The sequence below is a fragment of the Toxotes jaculatrix genome, chromosome 20 (assembly GCF_017976425.1).
Source record: "Toxotes jaculatrix isolate fToxJac2 chromosome 20, fToxJac2.pri, whole genome shotgun sequence".
Classification (NCBI taxonomy): Eukaryota; Metazoa; Chordata; class Actinopteri; family Toxotidae; genus Toxotes; species Toxotes jaculatrix.
Window position 1 is genome coordinate 8,402,899 of NC_054413.1, and position 20,951 is coordinate 8,423,849.

General features: G+C 42.9%; 2 protein-coding genes across 3 annotated transcripts; one reads left to right on the forward strand and one right to left on the reverse strand.

Annotated features, from left to right (window-relative positions):
* The first annotated feature begins 112 nt into the window (after positions 1–112).
* On the forward strand, positions 113–11,962 carry ccdc191 (coiled-coil domain containing 191). The gene is made up of 17 exons (XM_041065955.1): positions 113–190; positions 882–908; positions 1,809–1,944; positions 2,081–2,233; positions 2,867–3,045; positions 3,210–3,433; positions 3,929–4,082; positions 4,173–4,363; positions 4,599–4,848; positions 5,467–5,888; positions 7,302–7,393; positions 7,745–7,827; positions 7,970–8,071; positions 8,155–8,298; positions 9,310–9,462; positions 9,796–9,950; positions 11,821–11,962. Exons 1-17 carry the CDS (start codon positions 113–115, stop codon positions 11,960–11,962), a joined length of 2,685 nt encoding a protein of 894 aa, XP_040921889.1.
* Positions 10,385–19,547, reverse strand: zdhhc23b (zinc finger DHHC-type palmitoyltransferase 23b). Of its 2 annotated transcripts, XM_041065957.1 has the most exons (7): positions 19,232–19,547; positions 16,525–16,671; positions 15,373–16,062; positions 14,754–14,921; positions 13,113–13,382; positions 12,639–12,670; positions 10,385–11,995 (listed from the first exon to the last, which is right to left on the reverse strand). In XM_041065957.1, the coding sequence occupies exons 2-7, from the start codon at positions 16,659–16,661 to the stop codon at positions 11,979–11,981; spliced, it is 1,314 nt and encodes a 437-aa protein (XP_040921891.1). In that variant the 5' UTR covers positions 16,662–16,671; positions 19,232–19,547; the 3' UTR covers positions 10,385–11,978. The 2 variants fall into 2 exon arrangements, with proteins under 2 accessions (XP_040921891.1, XP_040921890.1); XM_041065956.1 differs by lacking the exon at positions 10,385–11,995 and having other exon boundaries at positions 12,087–12,670; positions 19,232–19,546.
* Between the last annotated feature and the right edge of the window lie 1,404 nt (positions 19,548–20,951).

Below are 20,951 nucleotides of genomic sequence, written 5' to 3' on the forward strand. Positions count from 1 at the left end.
CATTTAAAATAGCTGAATTTTATGTCTGGTGTATGCTGTTGGTAATATATACTATGGTAATATATACCATAATATATTATGGTAGCTGCGGTAAAAGTCTATAACTAAACAGATGATGACATTCCCAGGTCATGATCCTCACCTTTTTAGGTGGAGGAGCATCGGCAAGAGTAAAAAAACTGCTGACAAGGTAAGTTTAGTCTTAATTAATGTTCTGAATTAATGGTAATACACAGATATTAAACTGTGGTTGCCTATTCTCGATAACTCCATGGTCACTTCAGCACTTTCTCCTATCTAAAGAGAAAACATAAAATATATATATTTTTGTCTTTTCTTTTCTTTTCACTTTTCAGACCTTTTCCCCAGGATTATCAAATTCCCTAGAGTGGTAAAACATAATTGTAAAAAGTGCCCCGTCGAATTTATGAATGAAGATGAAGCACATCACTGTTAATACTATGTATGGACTCATGACTTGTGTCAGGGGACAGTTTAGAAATGTCATACAGAAGGCCTTTCTCAGATAATCACATACCTGCCGCCTCACATGCCTGCAGCCCGAGACAGAGATAGCTGAATTGCTGCAAGTAAAGCACCGACTTTTGGACGTCTGGGAAATGATTTTGAAGTAATCTGCTGATTTAAGGCAATGGCTAAGCTTTCCTGGGAAATAATCCGCAGACATCAGGCATTGGCTCAGCCCTCAATTTGCACACTATGCCTGCCGTTCAAGGTCTCTGTGAGCTTGTCTAGGCATTTTCAAGCAGGCAAAGGTGACCATGAGACCAGCATTTCCATGGGCCCTGTGGTCTCACTCACAAACAGTATCAACTCAAAATTTGAAATGATTTTTCTTTCAATAACAGATGTATGCGAAGAATGGAGATATCGATCAGTGGAGGAAGGTGAGAAGAACTTGTGTGCTGGTGCCGCTGTGTGTAAATACAGACATAGCTGAGAGTGTTGGTTCCTTTGCACTTACATAATAAAAGTGTTTCCTTTGAAATAAGTTGAAACTGACAAAAGTAATTGGCATCCACCATTCGCTGTTCAATATTTAATAGAACAGGCACATAGATTTTGGTTTTCAGTGTAACAATACATGTCCATGTCTGGACAAAAATACTGGAACTCTTAATCCTTTACCTAATGTTTAGTAGACCATTATTTTGAGACAGTCATGGCCAAAACTTTATAATAATGTTATCAACTGTATTCGCAGGAACATTAAGCTGCTTGGAGATGGTCTTGTAGCCTTTACCTTGACAATGCTTGGCAATTATTTTCTTTTTTTAATCTCCTCAAGCAACTCTGATAATGACTGATAATAAGTTTGAAGACACTGATTCTGACACTTAGAGAACAATAGTCTGCCTGAAATATCACTACAATCCACTTATGTCAGGCTCTGGGTCTCTGTAAAGCGCTTTGAGACAATTTTGATTGTGGAAGGCGCTATATAAATAAAATTGAATTGAATTGAATTGAATTGAATTGAATTATTTATCACCACCTCCTGACCTCTCTACCAATCATTCTGTCCAGGCCATTTTAGAAGGATTCTACTCTTTTCACAGCTTCTTTGTTTTATTCTATAGGAAACCAAAGGCCTGCAGGTATGCATGACAAAAGAGCTTTTAATTTCAACACTTTCCAGGAAGAATGGAGCATTGTTTCAATGAGGTGCTGGGGTACCAACACGTTCATCCTTGTCTGTATGTGTCTTTTTCTTGATGCATGTTTTTGCATCACTGGTAAATCGAAAATCTTTTTGAATATCTGCTTGTCCACTTCCTCGCCCTCAGCGAGTGGAGATGGCGTCCGAGTTTGCTGTATCGGAAGTCTTCTCCCACAAGAAACCTCATTCAAGAACCGGCGGCCTAGCTGTACCATTGCAAAGCTCTGACCAGTTAAGAGATCATGATGACGCTTATGGTGAAGGTAGGTCAGCCAGTAAAAAAAAAAAAAAAAAAAAAAATATAGAGGCATCTCTAGAGAACAGTCACCTATATAATAGAGAGTTAAGTCTGTGCAGCAGCTGGCTGAACAATGACATTTGGGTTGTTGCTTCTTGCAGCTCAGGCTCTTCTTGGTGATTGGCTGAGCAGTAAGTTGCGCTTGGAGCTGGAGATGGAGGAGGAAGATGACCTAATGTGCTCCGCTGAGAGGAGAAGCCCTGCAGCACTGCCTAGTTCTCAGCCTACCACCCTGAACTACAACAACTTCGATGGTAAAAAAAAAAAAAAAATTGTGTTACCTACCTACTGTAATTAATCAAGACCCGTTCAACTTTGATTTTGTTGGCCGTAATGGGAATTAGGGTGTTTACATTTGATATCGGTGACCATAATAATAATAATACATATTGGAATTAAAGGAAAAGATAGAGATTATAGTTAAATGCTGTATTTGAAAGGTTGGAGTGGAACACCTGTAAAGGAATAATTCACCCTAAAGACACAGTTAATATTTTTGAAGGTTTTACAATCGTCTTCCTTCTTTCCAGTTGGTGGAATTTATTTTCATTACAGTATGAAAATCATTTGGCAGAGACATTTAACTGCAATAGAGTTGAAAACATAGTGTATGAGGTTCATGGTAAACTAAATAATTACTGTAATAGATTACCTAACTCAAGAAAGTTTGAGTTTCTGCACATTGATTTTCACACCATGGTGAAATGAACTGAAACCAGCAACCGCCTGGAGAGCAGGAAACCAATCTACAAACTCAGCCATAATTTTAAGTGCAAACAATTCTGATAAAATGGGATAAAATATATAAAATCACTCATACACTCCTTTAAAAACCCCTCAGTTGTGATATAATACCTTTTTATATTCATTTGTGCAATAATACATAGATCTCTACAACTGCCTGGCTGAGGAAGAAGAGCACAGCGCTGTGAACAGCTTCCTACAAGACCTAATGGAGCAAGAGGTGTTGGACTCAGGGATGATGGAGGAACTGGCCCTGGATGTTGGACAAACAAGGAAGAAGTTCAGAGACCCCATTGTCACCATGGAAGCACGACACCAGCAGGTATGTAACCAGAGTGAGTCTCAAATTCTTCAAGTTGAATAAAAGATGTGACTGCTGTGGGTTGGAAAACTGTCACTGTGAGCAGCGCTGAGCGAATCAACTGGAACGATGGGCACCCAAGTTGAGTTCTCAATTACACTAATTGCTACTGATTGCCGCTGAAGGTGCGAGAGAACAGGGCCCGGCGTGAGGCTGAAAGGCAGAGGCAGCAGAGAGAGAGGGAGGCTCAGCGGGGTGCCAGAGAGGAAGCAAAGAAGAGGGAGCGGGAGGAGGAGACGAGGAAGAAGCAGGAGGCACGTAGACAGGAGGAGATGGTGCAGCAGGAGATGGTGCGACTGCGACGCCAGATGGAGGAGAGGAGAGGCCTGGAACAACTGGTTAGACAGAGGTATGGTCTCTGGAGCAACCACTGGCCTCTACTGAAATGACTCAACAATCCCCTATATCTAAAATTACCCTCAATTTCCTGTCTGATTGCGCTGTATGTGCTCACTTCATCTTCCTATATAGATTAAAGGCAACTTGTTTTCAAGTAAGCCCGTGATGAGCCAGCTCCCTGACCCAAACAAGTACTGTGGAAGTGTCCCTGTGGAGGGTACATAAGGCCTTGGCGAGCGTGATGAGACTGTTGTTGTGTAACCATCTCTCACTATGTGTTTGCTTACTGGCCAAGGCCTTTCTGTATTGGATTGTTGGAATGTCAAAAGGTTGGGTTCAACTTCACTTTGTGTTCTTTAGGACACTAGTTCTATGTAGTTGTTAAGTTATAACTGGAAATCTACCTCAGCATCAAACTTGTGAGTTTGTCAGATTTATATTATTTGAAAACTAATTTGAAATCGAAATTTGTATTTTAAGTAGTAGCTGTATGTTTATTCCACAGGACCAGAGGGAGAATGGAAGAGCAGAGGTCAGACAGGAGCCTCCAGTCGGCTCCAACACTTTCCACTAAACCGCACCACCAGCAGCAGGAGGACACAGAGCGGCTGTACAAGGAGAAGAAAATTCAAACTATGCTTCACATGAGCAACCTCAAGGTTGGTGCCAATGTGCGCACGGGTGTATTTGCAGTTTTGTGCAGGAAATGTAACAATGTTAATGATAACTCCTGAGCCTACATGTTTTAGTGTTTGCAGAGGCATTTCTCTGGATGGTATTCAGTTGTGTTGGACCGAAGGCTGCGCATGGGTAAGGCCATGGCCCTCTGTGACTGGAAGAGAAAGCTGAGAGCGTGGCGAGCTTGGCGAACAGCCGTGTGGGCAGAACAGAAGCGGCGAGAGGTGGCGAGAACAGAGGAGGGGCTAAGAACTGAAACCAGGCAAGAACCAAAGAAAATAAATGTTCAAAGGTGCTGTTAACCTGTCATTGTGTGAATCCCGCCCTTTTACCACAAATGACCCAAATTAAATTACTACTTGTGTTTTAATTAGACTATAAGTTGTGACAGTATCTCTTTAGGCCACTCACTAATAGATAAAACATTTATATCCTGTTACCCACACCAAGCGATAATTGACATTTAAAAATAAAGTCACATCTGTTGCCTCCTCCAGGCAATGCCAGCTGGCTGTGGAGAGTGACCACAGGCGGTTGCTGCGGCGATGTCTAAATGAGTGGCAGTTATGGTCTCGGATGGAGCGGGAACAACGAGAGCTCTTGGCCCAGCAGCAAGAAACCCGTCGCAAGATGGCCGCTTTAATCAGCGCTGCATCAACAGGCAAACTCAAGGCCACAGAAACCCCCGCTTATCAACCAATAATGGCCCCAGCTGGGGCATCTAACCAACCAGAGACCACAGATAAGGTGAAAGGTGCACTCATAAATCCTTATAACATCACAAAGCACATTTAATGCAGGTATTACACACTGGATGGCTGACTAAAACATCAGGTCTGTTTTTGGCAGGTGATGCTAAAAATCTAATTACTGAAGCAGTAAACCTGTTTGGGGGACTAAACTGAATAAAAAATGTTGTCTTCCAAATCCTCTTTTTGCATATGACCTGAACCTTTCTCCGTACATCAGCTGGGGAGAAAAACTTTTCCTGTTGAAATATTCACAACTCTGGAGAGTGAGAGAGCAGGAAAAGAAGGAGCGGGGCACATATGGAGGACAGGAAGGCATGGATCAGATGGGGAAAAAGAGAGAAATAAGAGGTGTAGGACAGTGGAACAGAGCTCGAGGGACAGAGGAAACCAAGTGGGAGATGAAGTTGGAGTTGCAGGAGTTCATGGTAGAGGGGTCACTAGAGAGGCCATACTCACTGCTTATATATCAGGATATATAGATTAAATTGCGCAGAGACACTTACAGGAGCCTGATACTATAGCTGTGCTACCCCCTTAAGCTCTTAGTAAATCTTGACCTGAGGGCAGTGTTTGCGTTACCATTTTCTTCTCTGTTTTGTTTTATTCTCCATAGGAAGGTCACCACGGGTCAAGCACTGTAACCCCTGCCACCCCTGCAGTACATCAGGATAAAACACCTGCGGCTCCTGTGACCCAACCCACTCAGCCATGGCAGGTGACCCGACGGCATGTAGCACCGACTGCTGCTGAGCTCTGCGATGCACGGCAAAGAGGTGAGGGCGGGGGCTTCACCTGTTCAAAAAGCGCTGTGTCACCTGGCAGCAGGTTTGAGAACAGACACGCCGTCCAGCAGCAGATCATAACACAGCAAAGGAAGCTGCTGAAGGAGCAGCAAGAGCAGATTGCGCAGCTGAAGGAGGAGCGGAGCATGATGGGTTTGGAGCTGGAGATGGAGAGAACGGCACAGCTCTCACAGCTATCAATGCGACGAGGCTCGAGACCAAAGAGCCACAGTTTTGACCCCAAGGAGCAGAGGTAAAACACACAAGAACACAAAATAATGTAACAGTGAAAGGTTAGAAATATTGTAAGGAACATGGTTTTATAGTGCTGCAGGGGCCACCCCATATTAAGGGAGGTGAAATTGCGTGGCACTTGAGAACTTTAAAGGTTACGTTGAAGATCTGTCGGCGGGAGTTAGTGAAAAAAGGTGGCATTTATTAACCGAAATATGAATGAAACAGTGGCAAAAATAAAGCCCAGGAAATGTAGATTTTTCATATGAAATATGGAATCATTTTCAAGCTCCACTATACCATTAACAGTATATCATGTATCAGGAAAGCATAGGGTTAGACAGGCAGAGAGAAGCATTAAGATACTACTCTATACATATAAAACAGCATTGATTTAAGATTTTTCAGTCACTGCCAACAGTTGCACACACTCTCCCTGATAAATGCACCAATTTTAAAAGAAAGTAATTTACTACAGAACAATTTCACCCTTCTTCTGCTCCGTCCCTCACTGCTCACAGGATCTAATGATGGACACCTATTTTCATTATCACTGTTTGAGCAATTGTCTGCACCAATATCACAGAGGCACAGCAACAACAGAAAGAAAAAAAAAATCACACCAAAATAGAGCTTGTCCCTTTTAACATATCACAACTGTCTATTCTGTTATTTGTATAATAACCGCACTGATAATAGAGAAACTGAAATATTGGACAGAATGAACACACACACACACACACACGCACACACACACAAAAACAGCTGGTGATACAGACCTCAGTGAAAAGGGAGGGAAGCATCCTTTTCATATTGTGTTTTTGCACCAGTACTAGTGTTTAAGATTATTTAGTATTTTAAATAATTAAATAAGTACAGTATGTACATATATATGTATCTACGTACATGTCATTCTGCACAGTATGTGAAGCCTGGCCTCCTATTCAATCCTTTCTCACTGCAACCTCCTTGACAGTGCATTATAGTTATATATAGACGATCTCCCTTGATTCCACATGCTCATGAAGAATAATATAATACAATACAAAAAAAAACAGATCAGTTTCAGAAGGATTTGAAAGCTCAGAGAGAACAGAGGAGCAGGAGGTTGTGCAAATTTAATATTTTATACATTTAGGGCTAATGTAATTATATATTTATCTTACAAAAGATGACACATGCTTTCAAAGAAATCTATACAGTTTGAACAGTTTCGAAATGTTCTTATGACTACAAGCAAAAAGTTCTGCGCTTCATTGTAATTCATTTACAAATTTATGGACAGTCTGATGCATGTCAGCTGAGTTTGCCTTTAGTCGATACCTGTCTGAATAAAATTTCCCCGGCAAGCATCAGGGAGATGTGAACATACAGACAGAGTTATGACGGGTCTTTGTTTCTGTGCTTCTGGCTATGATTGTTACTGTTGCAGGGCACTGAGAGGTGCTGGAGAACCTGACAGTCGGTGTACACCGTCAAGAAAAGCTGTCACACGCCAGACATGTCCTCATCCAATCATCACGGGTCAGTCTGCAAGTTCCTTCACTGTGCAAGCTTAACAGCTTACATACTCAAACTCACACAGACGCAGAAACATACAAAGGATGGTACAAACCTGTATTCCATATGAGGCGACAGAAGGCTGTCAAGAAAATTGTATAACCTTGAGTCACACGGATGGAGACTTGCCTTCGCAGAAATGAAAGCCTGTAGGTGTAGTAGTCCTTCAGCAGCAGCACTCATGTTTACCTTAACTTGCAGTTATGTGTTTAGAATATTAAAGTCAAAACTTAAATAAAGATGCACATATCCACTTGTGAGACTATAAAAGAAGAATACCTTGTATTCAACTCACCCCGCTCCCTCTCTGTGAAGCCATGGAGGTCCGAGCACATCAACGCGCAGAGCGAAGAAGGGAAATCGAAGAACTCAAGAGAAAGAAGGAAGAAGAAAAGCTGGTGAGAAATTGGGAACTCATGTTTTGGACCACCAAACTGATTTGTAAGATCGTAGCAAGTTGTAATTATCTTGACACTGTGTTATATATATATATATATATATATATATAAAAACACACAAACTTAACCAAAGACTTTTCAGGCTGAGATGAAAGCCGCTGAGGAGCAGAGACAGAGGGAGGAGGAGGAGGAAAAACGCAAAGCAGCAGAGAAGAGGAAGGAGGAGAAAAGGCTGGAAAGAGAGGTGAGGTGTGTTTCTTACTTTATGCACATTCACAAAAATATGAACCAGAATAAATAAAGCAGTCCTCTCCTTTGTGTGTGCAGAGGGAAGAGGAAAAACAGAGGCAACTGAAAAGGCAACAGGAGCTCCTGAAACTGGCCCATCAACACTACCACAGGACCTTGTTGCTACGGAGAGGCCTGGCACCATGGAAACGCCTCATTCAGCTCAGACAAGCCAATATACAGGTACATTACCTGTCATGTACACTGCAGCTTTACACACAGTATTTCCTGCCAAATTCAACCTGCCCTCGGTCCTCTAACTCAACATATTAAGAACCAAGGAGGTGCTCTTGATTCTGGCCTGAACTCTGAAGAGCAAACTAAAATTTTATTTAAACAGAAAATTGTGCAAGGAGTGCTTTAGGCGTTTCATTATTGCACACGTTCTCGGAGCTGAATTATAATAAGCAAAGAGAACATGTGGCAAACAGAAGAGGAAGAACGTTGGAGACATAATCAAAAAAGTTTTTTAAATCAGTGGCAAGACAGTTAAAACATTACCAGAATCTCCAGCTTTTCTCCTGTTTATGTATTTTTGCCTTTGCTAACAATCTTTATTTATTGTATTTTATTTATAGTTTTATTACTTTTCTCTGACCATCGTTGCATTTCATTAATATCTGTATATTGGATTTTTCCCTGGTTCTGAAGCACATTCGTACTTTGATTTTAAGAAGTGCTAATAAAGTTTATTATTATTCTGAAGTACCACAAACCACACGCTGTGTATCTACAGGCAGCCCACTCTAACACATTTTATAGACTGATAATTGTGAGCAATGAGCAAACTGTTGTGGTAAAAATACTCAGTCGACAGCAAAATTGGACACCCAAAGGCAAAGCCACGAAACACACATATACCCACTACCCGACGACACACTTATACTCTTGGAAAGCACACACAAGACACACACACTCAAACAAGGCAGAGGGAATACGTCCAAAACAAAAATCACACAACACGACTCTCTAGCTGCTTTCCCTTGACAGTATTGCCATCTCATCTTCCAAATACTCCCGCCTTTGCACAGCATGTCAAAACACGCAGGGAATCTTGTGCATATATGTTTCAAGATATAAACCGTCTTTGAGCGCTTCATCATTTCGCACCGCTCCATTATTTCTGCCGGGCACATATGATTAAGTTTGGATTATCAGTATGCATCGGCGCATTTTCTTTTCAATCCCCGCCAGCTGGCCGAGAGTCATCACAATCTCTTCCTCCTGAGGCGGTGCACACGAAGCTGGCAGCAATCAGCAAGAGAGTCCCTGTCTGAGAAACAAGCTTCTGCTGACCAACTGCACCAGCACTTTTTGCTTCGGAGGAGCATAAGCTGCTGGAAAAGAGTGTGTATACACCTGTGGACACACACACACACACACACACAAACAAACATTTATACAGTCATTTTCTGCCAGTGACTCAGGGCAACACCTTTTCCCAGACTTCTGTTCTACCTGCACTCAGTTATGTTTTCAGGTGCCCAGTCCTTTAAGAAAAAAAAGTTTTAAACCATTTTCTATTTTTTTTTTTTTTTGTTAACTTGCAACTGTGTACTTAACTGCTAAAAGGTGTGTTGAATGACAATTACACAGCATTTTCCAGCTTCAATAAAAAGACATTTGTATTTTACGACATGCAGTATACCTTGATCTCTGAGGGAGTGTTGTCTGATTCAGCTAAAGGACTGGCGGATGATTCAGGAGGAGCGAGCCGAGCGGTTCTATCGCGCACACACTCTGAGGAGGTTTCTGCTGGCACTGCTGGACCATGTGACCCAGGAGAGGCTGGTGGAGTGGGACCGTCAGGAGCTGGCTCAGGAGCACAATAACAGGTCTGTTACCCATGACTTTGCCATATGTTCACTGTATGCATGCTGCAGTGTGTTCCCCCAGTAACGTTACCAACTAGCAGGGCATCATATTAAATTTAGCAGCTTGTAAAAACTTTAATTACGAGTTGACGTGTAATTTCGGACCAATCTGGCTACAGTGCACCAAGAAACTACAGTGCCTTGAAGGCCTTTAACCCTGTGAGACCTGAACTATGAAAGAATGGTCAGAAAATTCTAATTTTTCAAATATGAACTCTTTATTTGTCCCTTTGACAAAATGTAAAAAAAAAAAATTAAAAAAAAAAAATTCTAAGTATATTTTTTGTTTGTATCACACATGTCAAAACATTTAGAAAAGTGAGGAGTGTCTACCAGGAGTCAGTATACGAGCATAAGAGTTCATCTAAAAGGGTTAAATGCAAAGTTTATGCTTGATGGTGATGCAATGAGTCCCAGAAATGTGGGTATCATATATGATACGTACGGGCTCACAGGGTTAAGACATAAACATTAATTTTAATGCAAAGCCTTTCTAAGATCTATTCTACAAAAAGTTAAAGACTGTTCAGACCTTTAATAACTATGAACGAACTTGATTTGCTTGGTTTGATTACAACAAAGGTCAGACACTGGAACATGCATTGCAAAAGTAGTTGTTAGACATTTACCAATATGAAATATGAAAGCTGGTGGTGCATTGGCATATATATTTATCTTTCTTTCTTTACTTTTTTTTTTTACAACTGCCTGTGCACTGAATTGAAAATGACACCATCATCTCCTTGTCTACAGTGCCTCATAGCTGCTGTTAGCTGTAAATGTTTCTTTGTATTATGATTAATGGAGGCAGTTTAGCTGCTCAGGTAGAAAGAGCTCAACATGGTATAAAGTAGCAGCAGACTAGTTCTGGACCACATGGTCTGTGACCCCAGGTAACAGAAAATATACATACAGCATGTGCAGAAGTAATTCTCCTCCTGGCTATCTCATGCTCGATTAGTTTTGTGACTACAAGTAATACATGGTTCTAACAAGACTAAGAGTCTGTTGCTATGCTACCAGCTTTGTGAGGCTGTAGTTAGGGACAGCGGTGCTCTGTGCTAAATGCTAACTTCATCATGCTTAACATCCTCACAGTGACAATAGTGAATTGCTGATGCTTCACAGGCGTATATGGTTTACTGTGTTAGTTTAGTGTGACAGGATGCTGATTTCTAATTAGCACTAAATACAATGCATAACTAAAGTTAATGGATTAAATTTCATAGCAATCCATCCGAAGGTTGTTGAGAAATTTCCCCCAAAAGTCACAAATGTCAGCCTCACACTAGATGAAAAGTCAGAGGATCCCCAAAGTCAGTAGGATTCATCCTTTGGAGATCCTGAATGTCAGTGCAAAGTTTGATGGTGATATTTCAGTCTGGACCAAAGTGGTGGACTGACGGATTCTTTATTGAGAACTTTTCTAATTTACACTGAAGCAGTGTTTTGCACCGTTTGTTTTCTGAAAAAAATATATTTTTAAATGATCAATTACATTTGGTTTCCATTATGCTTAATAGAAACAAAATGGTCTCCTGTTTCCAATTATGATCAAAATTAATGATTGCTGTGGCGCTGACTTAATGACTTGACTGTCATTGCCACAAAATGTGAATTATGAACTTCACCTTCTAAGGTGAGGTCGACTAAACGGCCACAGCCTGCTGCTGAATTCCCACTGGCCGCCCACCTGCCACTGTCAATGAGCCCCAAGTAACATCATATGAAAACTCATTAGGTGTCGTGAACCCAGAGGTCCCCTGTAATTCAGTTTCTTATTGCGCACTTGCTCTGTTCCCGTCTGTCCCTCCATCTGCCTGTACTTCAGACGGGTGTTGTTGCGATGTTTCCTGGCCTGGAGGCAGCTTCCATGTCTGCTGCGCAAGGAAAGAGAGAGAGAGGAGCGGCGGGAGAAGCTGGGGCGGAAGGTGACTCAGGTTCTGCCTGATTTCTGCTCCCATCCACTGTAAGGCCTCTGGGAGAATGTCACTGTAGGAGATAAACTGCAAATCGACACAGACGACACACAAACATCTCAATAACTCAGGAGAGGACACTCATACAAACAGAAAATTAATACGCATGCACATTTCTCGCATTCATTTAATAAAAATAAATAAAATTCATTTCATACAAACACATAACTGAACCCATACAATTATTATGATACAAAAAAAAAAGCTTTCAATCTCTCTGACGACTAAAAAGCAGCATTAGCGTAAATGACTGAAAAGCTGTTTAATTCAGGAGTCAGTCTGAACCAGTTTAGGAGAGGAAATGTAACTTAATATATTCAGAACTATGCAATCATTCTTTATATTTAATGCGATGACAGGCTATGGAACCTTAATTAGACTGATAATCTGGCTTGTGCTTAGATGTTTCATTTATCTGTGATAAATAACTGTGACACACTTCACACGGCCAAGTGAGATTTTCTCCTTTTCGAACACGACAGAGAGCTGTTTGGTTAGGATGGCGGAGGTGTAGTGTGCAGAGAGACCATCCTTGAAATGACATTCAGCCCAAGTTTTGGGCAGAACTGACCAGCTCCAGAGGCATCATTATATCATTTATGAGGCATCGTATGTATGCTGTGCTCAGAAAAAATGTCCCTTTGAGGATCAACAGATCCCTTATTCTCACATTTTTCTTCTTTGTTGGCTCCCACCAAGGCACTAGAATGTAGAGGAAACATAAAGACAGTGTTCAAGTCAAAGGAAGACATCCAGTGTGAAGGAAACAGTAATATTTGTTTGGCAGAAACTGATGAAAGGTGGAATGAGGCATCAGCGGAAGGAGATAAAAGTTCAGTGTGAGTGGGTTTAGCTGCATAGAGGAGATGCCAGTTGTCAGTGACATTAATGGCAGTGAATGTATCTTACTGGGGTTTGTAGTTGTTATTGCTATGCGATAAAGTCAGCGCAACTGAGCTGCAGAAACCCAGTGATAACAGTCCTGGCAGCTCTCAGGTTTGCTGCCAACTCAAGGCAGCCAGCGAAGTTAAATCAGGGTTAAAGGAGCCATGCTGCCATCCAGTGGATAGGAACAGAACAGCAGCCACAACCCCCCCATTTAAAAAAAAAAAAAAAAAAATCAGGCTGCGTAACAGTCTCTTACACCAGGTCTGATGGGGCGGGAGAGGGAGGATTCAGTTTGTCTCCCATGGTCATGAACTCGGCCCAGTTGCCAAGGAAACCTCGAGAGTAGACGCCAGTGTCCACAACGAGTCCCCAGTAGGCGCTGCGAGCTGTTTTGTCTCGCAAAGCGATGCGTGCCTCGCACTCGGTGACATTGTAGCTCACGTTGATGACCTGCACCACCAGCAGGTGAAGCAGCCCACCAGTCACGATGCTGCTGTACCAGGCACAGGTGAAGCAAAGTGCAGTGCTGGAACACAGACAAGGAAAAAAGCTGGTAAATCCTGCTGGAAGATAATAAATCACTAAACAGACAACATGTACCAAGCATAATTGGTTTGTTGGAGGTAAAATACATTTCCAGCACTTTATGTTTGACCAGTTTAAAAGATGTAAATGGATCACAGTTAAAAGAACCATGATTTTTACATATTTAGGACATGATAGTTGTACAGACGTTGTCTGAAGTTGAGCTGGACGTTCTGAAGACCTGTTATACATGTGTGACGCCTACAGCAGTGCCAGCGCTCATCATTTAAACTACTTCGCATCCACTCTCTGTGCTCTGAGCACAAACAAGCTCGATAGGAAACACTCCAAGATGCCCTGTGAAACTGATTCAACACTACAGTGAAGGAAGCAAGAACCTCACACAAACTAATTTAGTCTCCATTTTTGGGTTTTATTCTAGGAAAAATGTCAAAATGCCCCACAGTGCCTCGGTTAAATATAGTCTCCACGAGCTATTATAGGAAAGCAATTTTGCTCTTGATTACTGCTAAAAGGCTATCTGCCATATCCTGTTTCCATGGGTTCCATCTTAACTTTAGATACACCCTTATGCAGAGTTTCTCCTTTTAGCCATGTAATGTTAATCTTTGTGCAGTTGAAGTGATGTTTAAATTTGGGCGGTGGAGAATATTTTTTACATTCCCTAACCAATATTCATTACAGTGAGTAATCAGGCAATGGCTATTTAAAGTTTGTGGCAGTACTTTATACAAGAAAACTATTAATATATTAAATATTAATATTTGAAGGAACAGTTTGACATTTTGGGAAATCTGCTTATTCACGTTCTTGCCTCAAGTGAGAAAAAAAGATTAATACCACTCTAATGTGGATGCAGACTGGAAACCGTGAAACGAATGGCCTGGCTCTGTCCAAAGGCAATAAAATCAGCCAACCAGCACCTCTCAAGCTCACGTACTTAACAGGTTGTATCATGTATCAGGCATCACTCTTATTGTCAAAGTCTTTGCAAGAAAGTATTTCCCAAAATGAGAAATCATTCCATTAAGGTAAAAATCTTTGATGATGATAATAAGCCTGTATTCTTTTTTTTTTTACATAAACACATAATATTAACAAAGATTTTTGGGATAAAAATTCCATCAATGTAGTTAAAGAATTGTCACCAAGATGTGTACAGAGAATGAGCATCAGGTGTCTCAATAAAATACTAGCCCTGTTTCTTATTACAAACATATGGTATCTTTCTTTTTGTTGTCACTTATTGGACAGTATGTACAACTAATACCCATGCATCTGTCATCTGCGTGATGTTAAAGTCACACAGCCAACCCTGTGTGTATAAAGTGTGTATCTGTGTTTCCAGTACCTGTACTGGTTGTAGACCCCCGGGCAATACAGAAGGGCAGTAAGGAGGTGTTGTCTGGGACACACGCTCTGTAGCACCAGACTGATCCCATACAGAGATGTCAACAGGAAGAGGACGAGTGTAAGCAGGAAGCTGCGGTGGTTGGCCTGTCCCACACAGCTGTTTATCCTACCCGGGCAACAACGGACGGGACACACAAGGACACACACACACACACAGGCAGACAGAACATGGTACTGAGACCCCAGGGATACACTACACATAGACATGCAGGAACACACATATAAGTGCAGGAGTGGATGGCAGCGAAGAAATGTCCACTTATAGCACTACAATGTCCTGGATGTTTCGACTCAACGTATAAATATGGTCAGTCAAGACAGCAGGCGTGAAAAGGACACTTGTTCAGTTTGAGCTTGTGTGTCCTGAAAAAAGAAAGTCACTTAAGGACATTATACTGAAATTTAAATGGATTTTTGTACCTTTTAACATTTATTAAATAGTGTTTGTGTTGAGAAAACAAACAAACAAACAGAACAGTGGCAGAGTGTGAGATGTGAAACAAAGTGGAAGAAACAGGGATGACAGGCCGAGTGAGAGGAATTTTTATGGAACCCACCAGACACAGTGGTGGTCGAGACGCAGCACGCAGACACCACAGATCCGACAATGTCCCGCCCTCGGGGGCCGCACCACCCTGCACACCGGACACCAGTTCCTTCGGCTGCTTTCCTTCAGCTCCACCCCCGACTGCTCCGCCGATACCGTCCCATCAGGTGCCGTCATCGTCACGTCCTGCCTCCCCCCACTGAGGGCAGGGTCTCTGTCTGCCAGAGGGCTGTAATAAGTCACAGTGCTGTGGACAACCTCTTGTTTTGGCAGCACAATGCCAGGTTCTCTCTTGGTGTGGACAAGAGCTACCAGCGTGAGGATGACCCCTACAGTTACCACCGATAGCTGGACCGGGCCAATATCTCCACGGGGAAGCACCTCTGTGATGAACAAGTAGTACATGTACGCCAGGGAGAAGAGAGCCAGGCTGAGGAAGAACAGCGTCCGTCCCTTCTTGCGGTGGGTGAAGTAGTAGTACCACAGCACCAGGCCGGGCAGAGCTGTCAGAACCACAATGCCGAGCAGCAAGTGGAGAGCAGCGAGGTGAAGCAGGACAGGAAGGAGAATTAGAGGAGGGATGATGGACAGTTCCACTTTGCGGGCTCCACCCCACAGCCAGGGCACACGAATCCGGTCTGTGACGACTGCTGCCACCTGTGACAGGGAATCAGGTTTCTGAGGCTCTTTCTTCAGAAACCTGACAGAAAAAAAAAAAACTGTGAAATATTTTTATCATATGAGCAAACTTTCACCCCATTAACTTGTTTTAAAGAAGAATCCATATAAACCATTTTACACATCATAGCAGAGAGAGCACAGGTATGATCAATGACATTCATTCTACATTACCAGAGCCCTGGTTAACTAATATAATTCATAACTACTGTGCTTTCTTTGCAATTACAAGTCAAAATGTCTGCTGTGAATTATGTGACTATTATTCAGTTTTAATGATATTCTTTCCTAATTACCACCGGCGTAGTCCTGATACAAATCACAACAAACACAAATTTTACTTAAGATTTCTCTAACAAATCTGTTTTTTTCCCCAACAACCTGAAAAAACAACAAAGCCGCATACTCAGTTTGTGATGATATGAAACAAGTAAAACAAGTGAAACCAATTACAAAACAGATCAATCAGGTAAATGTTTCTCACCTGTCACAAGCGTCATCCAGGTCCTCACAGTCACAGCAGCAGGCACCTACATGACTGCGTTCTCCGTATCTGTTCACATACTCACAGCAGCACAAGGTCTCCTCCTCCTCCCGCACCTTGTTGGCTCGCTTCTTCATGACGGACAGTCTGGCAGCCAATCAGACATTAAAAAAAAAAAAGTTTATTAGCGCAATCCTTAAATGAACTTGTAGAGTCATTTGCATTATAGATGAGAAAAAAAAAACTGTTCAAAGACGAGAAAAGTGGTCGACGAGACACAGGAAGGGAAACGGAGTCACCGAAAATACCTCTAAAAGCTCACTTTGCTGAAATGACCTTTGAATACAGCAGCTTACCAGCTATTTGCATGTGTTTTAGAGGATGGAGTGGTTCCAGACAGATTTCCACCACACAACACTGCAAAGCAGACCCTGTTCATTTGATCCTATCCGGTCCACCTCCTACCCTCACATCTGTCACACATCTGTCATGCTTTAATGATTTACAGCAAGTGAACAGACTCAGTAAAGCAGCTTGCCGGCTTGTTTAGACAGCACGGATGGATTTCGGCAGAGGTGCAGCCATGGGTTAGGCTAACCCCTGAAAGCAAGACTGACAATTCCCCAGTTAACCACTAAGTGGGATTAACCCTTCAGTTCTATTAAACCTCCTTATGGGCGGGATCTAGCTCTGTTGGGGGGGCCTGATTAGCAATAAATCAAAGCATGACACGGTGTGTTATTACTATTAGTCAGCCATTGATCAAACTAACACGATAAAAAGGACAAAAAGGTCAGCAGCATCTAACTGGTGAGGTCTCTAGTGGCCTAAAGAGAAGATAGATAGGTCTACATGTAGTGATTAATGGGTGTGTGGTAACACCTAATGGCACATCTGCTCCCTGACAAAAAAAAAAAAACGAATACTGTAGCAAGGATTCATGGCGTGACTGTGGTGCTCAGCAGTTTTATGTCCTGTTTTAACACCAACAGATTTTCTGTGGTATAAAGTACTTTTGACTTGCAATTGCTGCAGGACGTTAAAAAGCTTTGCAGAAAAAAAACTGTTATAAAAACAAAGAGTAGTAGTACTGTTGAATCACATGCTGATAAAACCTCCTCCACAGCTGAGTGTGAGGGGATGTCATGACTCCAGAAATGTGGTAGTCGGTACCAATACCACTGGAAGTCCATGATTCTTGATACCAAATTCGATAACAGCAACAGGATATGAATATTATGACGACATGTCTTTAAGGTGCTTAGATAAAACGGAGGTGTTTCCTCCTTTTGTTTGTAAAGCTCTGTGAAACTGTTAGCAAACCCATTTCTGGTTGTCAATAACTTGTCCCTCGTGATCCGCCTCAAACGCCAACAAACAAAACATCACTGTGCACAACTCGCCGTGTTCAGTCGCAGCTGACCTTTTGCTGCACCTGCACTTGCCGCCACCATTCCCTTTGAGTTGTTGTTACTATTTCTGCCTTCCATCCCTTTGTATTAAACTACTTCAGTTGTAGTGTTATTATGCTGCAACCATCGATCTTGGAAGAATCGATTCTCCTATACCTGTGACATCTACGCTAAAACAGGTACCATCATGTTTTCAGAAGTTTGGACCATCCACTTATATACCAAAATATCAGTTCTCGTGACATCAGTACAGTCACACGTGGAGAGATATGACTCAACATGATATGACTCAAACTATTTGCTACTTTGACTACAAGCAAAAGTGATGTTTTCATATTACATATGATGATAAAAGATGATAAAATGCAGGTATGACATTGTACCTGACACCTAGGCTGTTGTAAGAGCTTAGTGCGGGGTGGCTGCTCTACAGGTGTGCTGGACCGTATTGTAACAGGGCAGAGGAGTGAATAATGTATTTGAATAAATATTTGAATATTTTAGGTGAGGTGTATTATACAGAAAACTAAAAATATCCATAAATAAGAAAATGCACCAACAACAAGCACATGAAAAACTTAAATACCCAAGTCGCCCCCCTTCTGAAAACAAAAGGGTTACTGTGAACATCTCACACTCAATAATAATAATAATAATCAAGCTATACAAAACTCTATTATTAATTAAACTTTTTTAAGGGTGTGTTGGGGACCAAGAACAAAGTCTTTAAGGGGGATGAACGGGGAAAAAAACTAAAAGGCAGAGAAATCTTCCCAACAGTTATTTCTACCTGCAAAAAAAACTCCTTCAGAATTACTATTTAGATTAAAATAAAATTATACACTTATACGCCTTTTCTTGAAATACATTAAGGAGAATAGTCCATGCACTTGAACCTGTCACTGAGTAAACAAATTAAATCAACAGGGAAATAAGTTTTTGGAGACACTGTGGATCCAGACATGCTTGGATGCATCGTAATAGGATAGTTGAGGGCTTCCTGGATTGGCAGATTGCGCTTCACGGATATACTTTGCTTAATGTCTCTCACACTGAAAATAATGTCTTGTTCTCATATTTATGCTTTTCTGAGATCAGTGTTCATTTTTGTTTTTAACACTGGAGGTTGCTCGTCTCATGACAGCCAGCTGATCACCTTGTGGAGCTCCAGATTTCAGTTTTTACCTGTCGACACGCCGCTGACTCACGGGAGCGGCACACTGCGTCAAAAATAAAGCTTAAATATATCGTCAAAGACACACAACGAACGATAAAAAGACAGAGCTTTAACATACCTGAACACTGAGCTGCTACATGCCGACGCTTTCGAATAAATATCGCCCGGAACAGTTTTCCCCCCGCCGGGCTTCTCAGCGGAAGTCTTTCTCCTGGTAGCGGCTGTCGTATCCGGTGTTTCTCGGAGCTACATGCCGCTCGCTGCGCCGTGGAAGTCGCCAGAACAAACGGTAGCCGGTGATAAAACCGTGCGGCGCTGGGTTCAAGTGTCCGGGTGGACGCCGGGAGCTGCGCACCTGGGTCTGGTGGGTTTAGTGTCGGGGTGAGACGTCCTGCAGCTCCTCTGCCTCCCCCACCGTCCTCAAAATAAACAGAGCAGACAGTTTCGCTCCTGACGTCGAATGAGGCAGACTGTCCCCGCCCACTCCCACACCTACAGGACAGCAGCACGCCCAAACCAGACTTCATGGTAAATTTTCATAATTTTAACTACTGTGTATCTACAGTTCACAGTGGTGGAAGAAGCGCTCAAAACCTTCACTGTAGCAAAACTACCAACATAACAAAGTAAAAAGACTCCATTACAAGTGAAAACCCATTAGATACTATCAGCAAACTGTACTTAAAGTATCAAAAGTAAAACTAACTAAGCCATGGCATAGCACAAAAATTTGCACCTCTTCCTAGTGTTGGATAGTAATAAAGGAACTAGACAATTCCCCTGCGGGAAATCGCGAGAGTGGTGCATTGTGTGCGGTGCCATACCATAGGCACGAAGCTTTAGCCGGAGTACCAGAGGCACGAAGCTTTAGCCGGAGTAAAAGGGACTCGAAGCTTTAGCCGGAGTACCAGAGGCACGAAGCTTTAGCCGGAGTACCAGAGGCACGAAGCTTTAGCCGGAGTACCAGGGGCTCGAAGCTTTAGCCGGAGTACCAGAGGCACGAAGCTTTAGCCGGAGTACCAGGGGCTCGAAGCTTTAGCCGGAGTACCAGAGGCACGAAGCTTTAGCCGGAGTACCAGAGGCACGAAGCCCTAACCGGAGTACCATAGGCACGAAGCCCTAACCGGAGTACCATAGGCACGAAGCTTTAGCCGGAGTACCAGAGGCACGAAGCTTTAGCCGGAGTACCAGGGGCTCGAAGCTTTAGCCGGAGTACCAGAGGCACGAAGCTTTAGCCGGAGTACCAGGGGCTCGAAGCTTTAGCCGGAGTACCAGAGGCTCGAAGCTTTAGCCGGAGTACCAGAGGCACGAAGCTTTAGCCGGAGTACCAGGGGCTCGAAGCTTTAGCCGGAGTACCAGAGGCACGAAGCTTTAGCCGGAGTACCAGGGGCTCGAAGCTTTAGCCGGAGTACCAGAGGCTCGAAGCTTTAGCCGGAGTACCAGAGGCTCGAAGCTTTAGCCGGAGTACCAGAGGCACGAAGCTTTAGCCGGAGTACCAGGGGCTCGAAGCTTTAGCCGGAGTACCAGAGGCACGAAGCTTTAGCCGGAGTACCAGGGGCTCGAAGCTTTAGCCGGAGTACCAGGGGCTCGAAGCTTTAGCCGGAGTACCAGGGGCTCGAAGCTTTAGCCGGAGTACCAGAGGCACGAAGCTTTAGCCGGAGTACCAGGGGCTCGAAGCTTTAGCCGGAGTACCAGAGGCACGAAGCTTTAGCCGGAGTACCAGAGGCACGAAGCTTTAGCCGGAGTACCAGAGGCACGAAGCTTTAGCCGGAGTACCAGGGGCTCGAAGCTTTAGCCGGAGTACCAGAGGCACGAAGCTTTAGCCGGAGTACCAGAGG

What these genes read in the sequence shown, in the direction of transcription:
- ccdc191 (XM_041065955.1), top strand. Translation starts at nt 113, where the DNA reads ATGATGACATTCCCAGGTCATGATCCTCACCTTTTTAGGTGGAGGAGC. An exon ending in GTAAAAAAACTGCTGACAAG is followed by an intron (nt 191 to 881) that starts GTAAGTTTAGTC and finishes ATGTATGCGAAG; the next exon opens with AATGGAGATATCGATCAGTG. An exon ending in TTCACATGAGCAACCTCAAG is followed by an intron (nt 4,083 to 4,172) that starts GTTGGTGCCAAT and finishes TACATGTTTTAG; the next exon opens with TGTTTGCAGAGGCATTTCTC.
- zdhhc23b (XM_041065956.1), bottom strand. Translation starts at nt 16,661, where the DNA reads ATGAAGAAGCGAGCCAACAAGGTGCGGGAGGAGGAGGAGACCTTGTGC. An exon ending in CTCGACCACCACTGTGTCTG is followed by an intron (nt 14,922 to 15,372) that starts GTGGGTTCCATA and finishes TTGCCCGGGTAG; the next exon opens with GATAAACAGCTGTGTGGGAC. An exon ending in CCCGCCCCATCAGACCTGGT is followed by an intron (nt 12,671 to 13,112) that starts GTAAGAGACTGT and finishes TCTACATTCTAG; the next exon opens with TGCCTTGGTGGGAGCCAACA.